At 43.9% G+C, this 14,716-nt stretch overlaps 1 protein-coding gene across 1 annotated transcript; it reads left to right on the forward strand.

Moving 5' to 3' along the window:
* Positions 1-6,063: 6,063 nt before the first annotated feature.
* On the forward strand, positions 6,064-9,554 carry LOC122131228 (cytoplasmic protein NCK2-like; the record flags this gene model as incomplete). Its single annotated transcript, XM_042706119.1, has 2 exons — positions 6,064-6,993; positions 7,977-9,554. Coding segments are annotated over 2 exons (1,125 nt in total), but the record flags the coding sequence as incomplete, so codon positions are not given.
* Between the last annotated feature and the right edge of the window lie 5,162 nt (positions 9,555-14,716).

Genomic DNA, 14,716 nt, shown 5'->3' on the forward strand with positions numbered 1-14,716 from the left:
TAATTGTAAGCCTTGCTCCAGAACAGCTCCGTCCTCAGGGAGAATGGGCTTTTGACAATATGGGTCATATCTGTACACCAGGGCTTCATTCACCGTGACAGGAATACAGAGGTGGAGTTTATGTGCTCATTCTACTTCAGCCGTCGTATTTCTATGTGTGCTTCATTTTCTCTCCCTCTGTGTGTGTGTGTGTGTGTGTGGCTGGCTGGCTGGCTGGCTGTGTGAAAGAGAGACCCATAATGAAACGGGGGTCATGGAATTCACAAGGGCTTGGGGATGGTACTCACAAAGCATTGTTTTCCCACGAGAATGCTTTAGATGAATCTATGGTCAGGAATAATATAGCACACGGAGAAAAAAGCCAGTGTCTCTAGGTACAATGCATTCTGGGTAACTCTTTCAGGGATCAATGAGACCTGAAGGAGAGATCTGTCTGTGCATTCCAACATACAGGTCCTCCACTGGTGGTTGTCAGGGTTACTAACCCCTCCCCCCTCGCTTCCCTCCAGTTGTCACTCGATAATCTCTTTTGAAGATCACCACAGCACACCTCTGTATTCTCTCTGCAACCATCACAGAACAGACACACACCATACACAACACTTCCTTTGTGCGGTTCCATACTTAAAATCTTTTTTTCTGATATTAGTAAAGCTAATCTCCATATGAATTCATATGCAGTTTGTGTCGTCCAACTGGATGCATTTGTGTTTATCGTCAGAAGCGTTATATCTTTTGATAAACCTGATGAAAGGTTGTTTTGAATTTGCGTGTCTTTATGTAGATTTAAGCTCTTCGAGTTCCCTTTCATAACATTATTATGGGATTTATGAAGCCCTAATGACGATGTGTGTTCGTGATAGCATAGAGTAATGCGTGATATTTTTTTCTAGTTTGGATGCTGAGGAGTAAATTGAATGAAGCACATTTCTGTTATGCTTTCTGCAGCTGTCATGTATTGTTTCTGTTTCCTTTAAAAGCACTCATGAATTTTTCATGTCCCTTTGCACATAACGGGAGAACAGTTATTTAGTCTCTGGAATTGGCTGCTTCTCTGAGTGAAATATATATATATATATATAACACACACACACACACACACACACACACACACACACACACATACACACACACACACACACCCATACAAACATACATAATGGAAAAGTCTCTGCAGCATTTTGGCACCTGTGTCTTATCCCACTAGTGTACTGCTTGGGGACGCCTGTAGCTTCTGAGCTAATGCCCCTTTCCCCATAGGCTGGCCTGTGGATAAACCCGAGTCCCCTTCTACTGAGTTCCCATCCGCTGAGTTAGCATGCAGCTTTTAGCTCACTCTCTCCTCCCCTTGCTTTGGCCTGGAGCGCTGTGCTAATGCCTTTGCTCCCCTTGTTTAACCTTATGTCCCTCTCTCGTCCCTCTAATGCTCTAACCACTGTGTCAGCTAGTCAGATTTGCCTCCCCCAATTCCCTTAACTCAACTTTCTCGAGCACTCATCTGATGAGGATTAAAATGAACAGAGGCCCACTTTCTCTTAACGATGTTATAACTTAATTTGTGGGTTAGTGTGGTAACAATGGTTTCTAGGTGTAATTGTGTCAGCATTTAGAATATGGTACCATAACATTTTAATTGATTTCATCTTGGTTTATGGATTTATGGTGTTGTTTGCATCCTCATTAAGTCGAAAGTAAAGACAGTGTTAGGGGAAGAGCTTAGCTGTTACAGAACTCAACAGCCAAACAAGTGCATGCATGTTACTAGGTTGTCTCGTCTCGACGTTTGACTGACGGGCTCGATATGTCCTGATTGGTCATCAGAGACCTGCCCCCCCCCCCCACATCCCCTACTTCAAAGCTCAGGATGGTTACAAAGATCTGAGTCTGTGTTAGCTGCCTAACATTGAGGAGAACATTGTCAGAATGTCACAAACAGTACCTTAAGCTAACTTCACTGACTTCCTCAGCAGATGAAAGTTGTGCTCTTTGATCAGTGAAGTCAGATGGGTGTCTGCTGCCTCAGCGGACAGACTGTGCAGTTAACTTCCTGTTAGCGCAGGATCATTTCAGAAGGGACGGTTCACCAGGAAGTCCGGATAGATGCGTGGATCAGTGTACTGAGTTGAAACGGTTGATGGATGCAAGTGGAGGCGAGTGGGATGGACTGTAGGATTGGGCTCTTTGAGGACGGCCATATGGGTGTCTGCAGCAATGCGGGCTGTTGGGGTAGATGTGGATGCAAAGAGGAAGAATGCTAAGAGGACTGGACTGTTCCTCTGCCAACTCAGCCTTCTGTACCCAGCAGACCAGGGCCTTGAAGTGCAAATGAAGGAGAGCGAGAGGGGTGGGGAAGAGAAAGAAAGAGGTGTGTGTGTGTGTGTGTGTGTGTGTGTGTGTGTGTGTGTGTGTGTGTGTGTGTGTGTGTGTGTGTGTGTGTGTGTGTGTGTGTGTGTGTGTGTGTGTGTGTGTGTGTGTGTGTGTGTGTGTGTGTATATGTGTGTGGACGTGTGTGGACGTAGGCATGAGGTACGTCACGTGGGCCCTAATTTCACTGATGGGCAGCGAGCAAAGCAACAAGCATAGAGCAAAGTCTGCCACACGAACTAAAGCTAATTTAATAACTTGGCAAAATCATTTTGCTAATTTAATACCACGAGCAAGATCTTAAGTGCAACGATGGGTGGGTCAGCACAATGCTCCCATATGTCACACAATGGCTTTAATTCATGTGTCACAGACTTTGCTCGTTAGTCTGCTTGTTACCAATCAATGTAATTAGAGGCACTTTATGTATGCTGTGTGTGTGTGCGCACTTGTGAACGTAGGCTCTATCTGTTTCTGACTCGCTCTCGCTCTCGCTCTCTCTCTCTCTCTCTCTCTGTCTCTCTCTCACTGACTTACTCACTGAGCGTGTGTTTGTGTATTTGTGTGCGAGCGTATTTGTGTGTGTGTGAGAGTGTGTGTGTGTGTTTGTGTGTGTATTTGTGTATGAGCGTGTGTGCATCTATTATCTCCCTCCACTGTGCTGTGCGAAGGCATTTCTGTGGTCACTTGAGACACGGCAGTGCAGACCTTTCCTTTTGTGCTCTGACAGTTCCATCCCTCAGTGGGACTCTTAAAAGAGACTTAAGAGCTAGGGTTTCACTTTGTGTCACGTCAAAGACTTTCACACACACACACACACACACACACACACACACACACACACTGTTACTTTCACTGACATACCCACATACATATACAATTCTCCCCTGTCTCTCTGCCTCAACTTAAAGCCTCCTCTCACGTATGCCCTGTTGTTTATGGTTCTATTTCCGGCTCTCCCAGAAGTGTTTGTTCTGTTTGCCGTTGTCATCCTCATTCTCGGTCTCCCGCTGGCTCTGATGTGGGCTCGGAACCGCTTCCCTCAGCAAAGGGCCCCTCTCTCTCTCTCTCTCTCTCTCTCTCTCCATGTGCGAAAAGCTACTGTATCACTCTTCAAAGGGGTAAAAGAACAAACCACACCGCCTCCTCCTTCTCCATCATGCGCACTTAAAACCAAAGTTTTCCCCCAAACTTTCTTTGTGACTTTGTCAAAGCGCGACCAGCTGCCATTATCCCCCATTCCAGCCCATTTTTGTTTTAGCACCTGTCTATTTGCAGTGTCGAGCAAACGCAGGGTGAATATTTCATAGCTGTGTGTGTGTGTGTGTGTGTGTGTGTGTGTGTGTACCAGGAAGCTCTCTTGTGCTAGACCTGATGTGGATGGCAGGCTTTTTCCCTTCCTCGTTAATAGTGTTTAATTGGTCCTGAAGAAGGCGTATCTGGCCGTGTGTTCACTCGGATTCATCTGCAGAGAGCTTTTCAGATGTTCCTACCCATGCGCTGTGAAGTGCCTGCGTAGTGATTTGAAAGTGCCTTTAGTGTGTGTGAGTGTGTGTGAGAGCGTGTGTGTGTGGTTGTGTGTGTGTGTGAGCGAGAGAGAGATTTTCTTTTCTCAACGCTCTCCACAGTTTTAAGAGCCAGCCACGCCTCTCCCTCTCTGTCTCCGTAAAGCCTTCATTCAGTGTTATTTCAAAGCCTTAGTACCTGAACCCTCCCCCCTTCTTTTCCCTGTTCCTTTCTCCATTCTCCTTCCTTCCCCTCCATGCCTCACCCCCTGACCCCTGCCATTATGGCTGCTCCACAGCTCCCAAATCAGCTCCCACAGAGCCCAAGCGTGCAGGAATAAACCCCTTCCTCTTGTCTCTCTTATGGACACGGCCGTGATGCGGGTGGGAGGCTGCTTGCAGGTACCAGAGCCGGCTGCCTGGCTGGCTGCCAGCAGCAGACGCACAGACGACGGGTTTTTGTGCCTTTTGTGCATCCGGCTGTGGAGATGTCTGATGTCGGGACAGCAGACCTACTTTAGCAGCCAGCAACACAGTTTGGCCCATTTACAGATTCTTAAATGGGAGTTTGGATGCATCAATACGCCTTGACATAGATGTATTTTCGGCTCTCAGAAATGCTAGTGTAGACAATAGCTGTGTTGGATAGTGTGTGTGTTTTGTGTAGGGCCCTGTTGTGCGGAGCGTGTGTGTCTGTGTGTGTGTGTGTGTGTGTGTGTGTGTGTGTGTGTGTGTGTGTGTGTGTGTGTGTGTGTGTGTGTGTGTGTGTATGGGAGGGAGGGAGAGGACCTGTGTGCCTGGTTTGCTCACCGGTTATATGTTAATTGGAATCGCAGACCTTGACTGCGTGCTCCCTTACCTCCCATTCCATCATTCTGTCATCTTTCCAGGACCCCTACCTCTAATCATCATTAAGCTCTCCTTCACTTCTTCTCTGCCCATCTCTCCATCTCCATCCTGCTCTGCCGCCATTCCCTTTTCCTTCTCTTTCTTGCTCACTCGCTTTCTCTCTCGCCTACCCATCTCTCCAGAGTGCTTGCTCTCCCTTTCCATCTCTCCTTCTCTCCCTCCCCCCCCTCACTCGCCAGGGCTCCAGACAAAAGAAATCCTTAGGAGTCACTGGCTCCTAAATCAGAAATATTTAGGAGCAGTTGACAATTCAATGCCTAAGGAGCCCAAATCAATGCCAGGAGTTTTAGGAGGCAGAATTTACACCTCCAATGTGAAGTAAATAAAAGTAGGTCACGTAGCACACGTGATTTTTGATAGTTTATATCGAAATATATCAGCTTGCAGAAATGGCTGGGGGACGGTCGCCACTGGCAATTAGCGGGGAAAGAAATGGTCGCAAAGTAAAAAATGTAGGCGCATTGGCGACCATTTTAGTTGCCATCTGGAGCCCTTTCTCTCTCTCCCTCTCTCTCTCCCTCTCTCTCTCCCTCTCTCTCTCTCTCTCTCTCTCTCTCTCTCTCTCTCTCTCTCTCTCTCTCTCTCTCCCTGGCCTATGAGAGACCTCTCCTGTAATGTTTATCTCTCCACTGGGCCCCCAGTAGGGCCTGCAGTCTCAATTAGATCTGCGCTCCCAATGGAACAGCAGAGCAGTTTGCTCCCCCATCCTCCCTGCATGCTAATCAACTTTCAGCTCCTACCATTGAAAATGCACTTAACTTACAGTGTGTGTGTGCGTGTGTTCGTATGCGTGTTTGTGAGAGGCAGAGAATGCACGCATGTGTGTCTCAAATCCCACTCAAATACTGTATTATGCAGATGTTTAGGGATGACTATAAATTAAAAAGCCATTTAATTAATGGAATGCAAATTAGGGGAATGAAGAGAATCGTTGTGTGTGTGTGTGTGTGTGTGTGTGTGTGTGTGTGTGTGTGTGTGTGCTTGCATCATAAAGTGAAAAGTGTATGTGGCAATGAATGTAGCAGTATTTCAGTCAGACAGTTATGCATACGACTGGACTCTATATGACTACACACCCAGCCCCCAATCTCTTTGTCCAGTCTTCCAGTTTTTTTGTGCCTGTACACGGTAAATAATAACCAGGATTGGATTAATGTTACCTGTCAGATTTTTATAGATTGGAAATCCCTAAATCTCTGCCTCTTCTGCACTTACGTGATTTATTTCCTGGACAGGTTTCTCTTGGGGTATATTTTACTTTTGACTTGTTCATTAATACCGCCTCTCTCTCTCTCTCTCTCTCTCTCTCTCTCTCTCTCTCTCTCTCTCTCTCTCAGGTTTGGGTAGGACTCGACGGAAGACCAGCGCCTCCCCCACCCCCAGCACGGACGCAGAGTACCCATCCAACGGCAGCGGCGGGGGCATGGGCATGATGAGCAGCGGCGGCGGCGCAGAGCGCATCTACGACCTCGCGATCCCGGCCGTGGTCAAGTTCTCCTACGCGGCCGAGCGCGACGACGAGCTGACTCTGGTGAAGGGCGCGCGCGTGGTCGTCATGGAGAAATGCAGCGACGGCTGGTGGCGGGGCAGCCACGCCGGCCACGTCGGCTGGTTCCCGTCCAACTACGTCCAGGAGGAGGCGGCCGGCGGGAGCCTCGACGGGGACGCGGGCGGAGGCTACGGCTCCCAGCGGGTGGCCGCCGGCCCCGGCTTGTCCTCGGGGGTGATCGTGTCGAACGGCTGGGCGACGGCCGGCGGCCGCGGCACTACGGGGGGCGGCGGTGGCCGCGGCCCCAGGGTCCTCCACGTGGTCCAGACGCTGTACCCCTTCAGCTCCATGACCGAGGAGGAGCTGAACTTTGAGAAAGGCGAGACCATGGAGGTGTTGGAGAAGCCCGAGAACGACCCAGAGTGGTGGCGCTGCCGAAACGGCCACGGCCTGGTGGGCCTCGTGCCTAAGAACTATGTGGCTGTCCTGAACGACGGGCCTGAGGTGGCCATGGCAACGGTGATGCCTGGGAGGGGGTACCACACGCTCACGGGCTCGCGGCCTGGCTCGCCGTTCACAGGCGGGGCCAACCTGGGGCCCTCGCGCACGGGCAAGTTTGCGGGGTTGGATTGGTACTACGGGCCGGTGACGCGCCACCAAGCGGAGAGTGTGCTCAATGAGAGGGGGGAGGAGGGAGACTTCCTTGTGCGCGACAGCGAGTCCTCGGTGAGTGAGTGAGTGAGTGAGTGAGTGAGTGAGTGAGTGAGTGAGTGAGTGAGTGAGTGAGTGAGTGAGTGAGTGAGTGAGTGAGTGAGTGAGTGAGTGAGTGAGTGAGTGAGTGAGTGAGTGAGTGAGTGAGTGAGTGAGTGAGTGAGTGAGTGAGTGAGTGAGTGAGTGAGTGAGTGAGTGGCGTCAAACCTCAAGCCGTTATTTCAATGGTCAACAATGGAGTAGGCATCCATATTATCTGATGACATGAATGTCTTCACTGTGTTTTAGTATCTTTGAGTAAAAACCTCAGATGAATTGTCATTTTTATCTAAAAGATTTCAGATGTTTTGTATTGGGTGGTCTGATTAGAGGGGTGATGAACGATAAGGAGGGAGTCATCTGAAGGAGATGGGGCACAATGAAAATCAGTGTCCTTTCGAGGATAAACATGGTCCCTCAAACAAGAGGTCTATATATTTACGTCCTGGGTTAAGCTAGTATAAAAAGAAGTCAGAGAATTGAATTGTTTCACCAACCACAATGTAGATTTTAAAGTTTAGGCAAGTACGCCCCCTTGTGGTAGATTTACACTCTATAATCCGGTAATGGCAAATTGCTGTTAGGTGCATTTCAAGGTTGCATCCTCAGTGATGCGATTAAAAACTATCCCTTCTTCTCCGTGTTCTTCCAAGAGGATATGTCTAGTCTCAGTCTAGTCTACATGTGCCTGCTGCCTTCATAAGGCTTAATGATTGATCACTGGATCACTTGTTTTACTACGTTTTCTTGCCAGTATGATTTTACAGTATGTGAACAGTCTCCCTCTAGTGGAATGGCATATAAATGGATAGATGCAGACAGAGAGGGACGAATAGACATGTAGATAGATATATATAAAGATGGTCAGAGTGGCATAGACTCTAGTCACTGGTTATTTGAGTGATGAATTGGAGAATAAATATCTTCTCTTCTTCCTTCCTTCCTTCCTTCCCCCACAGCCCAGTGACTTCTCTGTGTCGCTGAAAGCAGAAGGGAAGAACAAGCACTTCAAGGTGCAGACGTTGGACGGCGCCTACTGCATCGGCCAGAGGCGCTTCGGCAGCATGGAGGAGCTCCTGGAGCACTACAAGAGGGCGCCCATCTTCACCAGTGAGCACGGAGACAAGCTCTACCTGGTCAAGCCCCTGGCCTAAGCCATCACCTCCCCCTCCTCCATCCCTCCACACTCCGGCCCAGATGCCCTCACCACTCTCGACCACCTCTTCCTGCTCCTCCTCTCTACTCCTCTTTTATCTCCTGTTTGACTCATCAGACTTAAGGGGCCCAACTGTGGGGCCACTGGGGAATGACCACAGCACCACAGCAGTGCAGGCAGCCCCCACGATGAGCCACACACACACACCCAGTGGACCGGTTGCAACTGTTGAGGCTGGCTTCTGCTCCCTGTCTCTCTTTTTTTTAAATTTAAACTGTCAAAGATGCCTGTGTCTCGTTGTCAAATAGTTTTTGTTTGTTTGTTTGTTTGTTTTGTTCTGTTTCCGACATTTTTAGCGTCACTCCTGAACCTGCGACACCCTACCCTCACAAAGTGACTGTTGTCAGCACTCTCCAAGCCTTGGCTGGGGCCACCTCGTCTTCTCTCCTGTTGCGCTTGTTCTGAGGCGTGTGTAAACCTCTGTGATGTTTGTTTTTTTGTTTTGTTCTGGACACCTGCTGAATTGCCCTCTGTCTGTGCCATTGACAGAGAGAGTGGAAAAAAATGCTGAAAATGATGTTGGCTTGGCTGCCTCATAACAGAAGTTGGAATCGCTTGATGTCTAGAGCCACACAGATGAAATAAACTTTCTATTAATGGAATCGTTGGTAATAAGATCTGGATGGTATTTGATGGCAATAGGCAAACAAATGAGTTTAGTTACAAGAAGCCAAGCCAAACTCTGTTCTGACAGGCTAAAAATAAATGTTTGGGAAAACATTATTTTCAGGATACCTTAAATTGTTAGGGAGAAGGACCGATAAGGGTGACTTCAGCAGCTCAGCAAAGTATGAATGTCTGTCAACCTACAACCGTATGTGCCAGCCACTTCTAGTACTTATAAACTCATTGTCTTAAGACACACACACACGCACACACTTACACACACACAAACACAGACACACTTTCTCACACATGGCGAATCTTCCAGGGTAACACTCATGTAACGCTAAATAGGATGAGCGCTAATTCAAAAGTAATAATAAGAAAAAAAAGTAATGATTTTCTTCAGTTTTATTGAACTTGGCTACAAACAAACTGTTTACCAATAAGAGTGTTGATCGATGAGTTTATCTGCTTTTTTATATGGGATATAATGTCTGAATGTTATTGAGCAATGTTATTTAATTCCTCTTTCCACTGTATGTACATAAATATACATATTCTATATATATAAATATATATATGAAGAAAGAGAAAGAGAGAGAGAGATCAGGTGTGTTTTATGAATTGCTTAGAAACAACATAATGGTACTGTACTGCAGACAGTGTGGTGAGAATTGAAATACTTTTGTTCAATAAAAGTTTTGCAGAATAACAATATTATCTCTTTTTGTCTTCTTTCTGTTAAATTGAATTTCTATATACTTTATACATATACCAGTAAGTCAGTTAATTGTCATTATGTTGCTATTAGTGATGTTCTCCTTTGACTATGTTTCAATGTGTATTTAAAAAAAAAAAAAAATTTTGTTCAAGTAATTTCTTATTCCATCAATACTGGCACCACGGAGGCTACAAAACCATATTTGGTTTAGGAGTGAAAGTTTCCATTCCAGATTTCCAGTCAATCATGATTCTTTGTAATATGATTGTCTAAGTCAATTTGTATTTGTTCATTTATATGCAAATTCGCCATTTGGAAGAACTGCTGTTTTCTATTAGCCAATGATGCCACTGAACGGTTAACTGATAGATGGACGAACATGAAGTGAATGTTGCGAGCTTGAAATGGATCATTCGAAAGTTTATACTCATCTAATATCTGAATAAATTGAGATATTTTACCTTTACCGCTAAAACTAGAACTAGGTTCCTAACATTTTCCTGCACAGAAAACCTTTGATGTTGAGGTCTACGTCTGTTCCTAGAAAAATGACAACGGAAAACAATAACCCCAAAACAATCCACTAAAACACGTACACACTCCCAGAGCGCTTGGACTATCCTATAATTGTGGGCAAAACACAAATCGATTGGACGGACATTTCACTTGAGCTGAATTAGCCCTCTACCTTCAGAATCAGGTCATGACTGTATCACTTAGTCTATGCCTAGCTGGTTTGTAATTGATCTGCCAAATTGTGTATACTTTTAATACATGGGATTTCTTATGTGTTCTTAAGGGTTACGTTCATTCTGGCGCCATGATGAATATCATCATCCATCACTGATCTAGTATCATCATATTATCATTCGTCACTGATATGTACCACCAGTAGGTGGCACCCTCAACACACCATAACGTATGGGGCGCCGTTTGTAAAATGTTGCACGTTCGAAAATCCTGCTCAGTTTTGCTACATTTAGCATTTTCATATGGAACAAAAAGCACGACAATATTCGAATGTCACTTTTTCAAGCATTTAGAGAGAAATTCATGTAAATTCATGCGATAACTTTTCCAAGGATATTTTTTGGCAGTAACACAAAGTTGTTGAATAATATAAATGTTTCATCTAAATGTAAATGTTAAATATAAATGTAAATGTTAAATGTAAATGTTAAATATAAACGTAAATGTTCAATGTTATATATAAATGTTAAATGTAAATGTTAAATGTAAATGTAAATGTTAAATGTAAATGTAAATGTTATACATGTCAGATTTGAAGACTGAACCTTACAATATTTACGGTAATTGGCTTTCATAGTTTTCACGTCACGTCAGAATTACCAGCTTGCGGGCAAGAAAATACACTCCACAGCTGTCTACCACTGGAATTTATACTGGAACTGACCATCTTTCATTCAAGATTATTTAATATATCCGCCTTAAAATTGTCTGACATAGGTAGTAAAATGCCAGACAGTTGTTGCTCGGTTGGCTGTTCAAATCGGCGAGGAGACAAGCCCGGCTGTTTCCAGCTGATTGTAGACGTCTTCTGGGTCAACTTTTCTCAGGCGGGCAGTAAACTAGCCTTCTTTTTGGAGCTTGCAATAAAAGCATTAACCCTGTTTTGGTCGCCTCATTCATCAGAATAACTACCTAAAACGGGAATAGATCAAGAAATAAAGTCAAGAAACAAAGCATCAACACGATTAAAATTGGATGACCCGGTTTCTGCTCTGAGATTGCGACAAGTACCTAAGCAACTAGGCTAGGCTACTGTATTTTGTCATCCAACTGGTAATACTACAATGCCAGTAGAAAATACTTGGGAAGATAATTTCAGTTGTCATTCGCCAGACCAGGTGGTTGTACTTGTGTTAACCAGGAAATTGTGTAAAATGATAAAGAACAGTGTTGGGTAGGCTAAAGGTTGCTAGCTAACAGCATGTAGCTCGCTAGCTGGTAGCTAGCTATTAAATGGCAATCATATTTGCTCTGATAATGAAGATGTTTATTAGTTTTCACCTTCCAGACGACATCGTTATTAACCCATCCCCTTCTGAAAATTAAATTACTATCTGTGCTTTTGGTAGGCTTTCAGTTTTTGAGGTGTGTAGGGGGACGGATTTTCTATTAGATATATGTAAATATCTCCAAACTGGAGCTCAGTCAGGGACTTCTACGACGTTACAGAAATACAAATATCAGCGGGTGCAGTAAAGGGATCACAGGTTCCCAAAATGTATTTTTTTTCTAGATATCTCTGTCTGGCTATTGTGGTATGATCTGTGTTTGATGGCGATCGTAATTGAGTAGGTTGCACTGCTCGACGATGTCCACTGTTGGTCGACACATTTTGCCCGCAAGGTATCCCTGGTAGTGTTACTGAAAGCTATGAATTACCGTAAATATTCTAATGTTCTGTCGTCAAGTCTGACATGTAGACTGAACATTTACATTTAACATTTACATTTAACATTTAACATTTACATTTAGCATTTGATATTTGTATTTACATTTAACATTTACATTTAACACTTATATTTAACATTTATATATAACATCGAACATTTACGTTTATATTTAACATTTACATTTACATTTAACATTTACATTTATATTTAACATTTACATTTAACATTTAACATTAACATTTAGGTGAAATATTTATATTATTTAACAACTTTGTGTTACTGCCAAAAAATATCCTTGGAAAAGTTATCGCATGAATTTACATGAATTTCTCTCTAAATGCTTGAAAAAGTGACATTCGAATATTGTCGTGCTTTTTGTTCCATATGAAAATGCTAAATGTAGCAAAACTGAGCAGGATTTTCGAACGTGCAACATTTTACAAACGGCGCCCCATAATGACGTGCCTGTCTGACGCAAAGGCTTTGCGATGACATTCCGACTAAATCCGATTCACAAAATAGACTCTCACTACCGAATGCTGCCAACTCATGGAAACTTTTTGTCCTGCCCTCATTACTTCTATCTCATTGTGGTATCCCTCTATATTGCACCCACATACATTGTCCTTTTCTGTCCTCCCTCCCCTCACACACACTTAGAGGCAGAAAATGCATTCATTAACTTTCATTGACAAATAATCTATTTCAGTAGTCCTTTGAAAATACATCAACCGTGACAAAAATGCTGTCATAATGAGGTGTCTACTTGCGTCATCCAACTTGGCTCTTCACAAATATCAATCAATTAATCAATAACAATTAATTGAAGGGAACGAAATACATGAACAAGACAAAGTCATTTGGATAGTAATACAATTATGAAAGGATGATAGGATGAAAAGCTAATTAGAACATGCCATATAGGTAAGACGAAAGTAGCAAATATAAAAGACAGACATCACCAGACCGTGAGTTAAATATATGAACGAGCCAGGGGCAGGGATTAGAGTGTTTGGTTGCCTGGCGATTTTACACAGACGGTAGATGGAGACTTAGCAAAAGTTTTTGATGTTTGTCAAAAGTTAATAGACAGTCAGAGATGACATGAAGATTATATAATTAGGTAGTGAAGACTTCAGAAGCATTGGCAGTTGAGGAAAGTTCTGCTCTTTACTAAAATAATCAATTCCAGTGACACCTGTCGCAATACGTTTAGTTTGAGGATATTAAATGGCTGTCGACTCATTATTGTATCGAGTCACTTACGGACATGATGATGACATGTGATTTGGCAATGTGCTGAGATGTAAAATGGGTCCAAGGACAGATGCCTGGAGAACAGAATGGGATTTAATACTCTTGACAAGGACAAACTGGATAGAACTAGAGAGATATGAGCTAAAACGGGTAAACAAAGTCAAGTGAATCAGTTGCGCTGTGGGAAATGACAGCAACATTAAAACATTAAAATTACAGCAACATCCAGTTGCGGTTATATAACTTGCTCTATAACAACAAACCACATGAGATGCTTGAACACCTAATGAATAGTCAAGAATGACAATCATCACTATAATTTGATGTGTTAAAAGCCATAATATTGTCATATTTGTCTCATTTCTCCATGCCTATTTGTTCTTCTGTGTCCGAAGATGATGACAATTTCTAGTTGTTCTATGTCAACATACACCATGGAGCAACATTCTTCATTTGTATGGAAGGAGGCCATTATGTTGAGTCAATATAGCACAGCTTAATTAGACAAAAGGAAATTGTTTTGACTGGAAGAAATATTTGACAGTCACCCAATGGAGACTGAGTATTCACTGATTGAGCATAATGCACAGAACCGTGGAAGAGGTCTTGCTGTTTAGTTTACACATACTGTGTTCAGACGTCCTGATCTATGCCCCCTTTTCACTGTCTGGAGAAAAAAACATTTGTACATTTATATAATGGTGTAAATAAATAAATACAGGTGTTGGACTATGCTGAAAACCTTACGGCCTTATGCTCAAAATGCAACTGTAGCATGTTAAGATGTTTTACATAACATCAAGTTTTGTCACCCAGAGAGTCGGTGTCATTACATTAATTATCAAGACGACGTGCTAAGAGGTCAAGAGGTCAAGAGGTGACATGCTCCCGCCATTTGGCTCCTTGTTTACTTGTCACTTGCAAAATACAATTGTCATGGAACTGGTACTTTTGAGAGAAGAAATTGCCAATATAAAAAAAAAAAACGCTTGGCAGGCTTGGGACACTCCCTGTCAGTCCCGTTCTTTAAGCATATCCAGCTCCATCTGCGATGCGCTTTGGATCTCCTCCACTGTGTCAAAACGGCAACCCCTCAGCTTGAACTTCATCTTGGGGAAGTGGAAGAAGTCACACAGAGTCAAATCCGGCAAGTAGGGGTGGTGGGTAGGGACAATCATGTTGAAAACTTTTGGAGCACCCAAATTTCTGCACACCACAGTTCCTGTCAACACCGAATTCTACTGTAACATTCTGAAGCGTCTGTAGGAAATCAGTCGGCACGCTGACCTTTGGGTGACTACCTGGTCATTTTATTTCTTTTGAATACTTCAGTTTCATATTGAAGGGTGAACAGGGTTGGTAACCAATTACCGACCTCCAAGGTCATACTCTGCCATTTTTATTGATGACTTTGCTGAACTACTGTCAGGTATCGATATTGATTACAGCTGCTACAACAGTGGTTTGACATCCACACAG

This window comes from Clupea harengus, unplaced genomic scaffold (assembly GCF_900700415.2).
Source record: "Clupea harengus unplaced genomic scaffold, Ch_v2.0.2, whole genome shotgun sequence".
NCBI classification, from domain to species: domain Eukaryota; kingdom Metazoa; phylum Chordata; class Actinopteri; order Clupeiformes; family Clupeidae; genus Clupea; species Clupea harengus.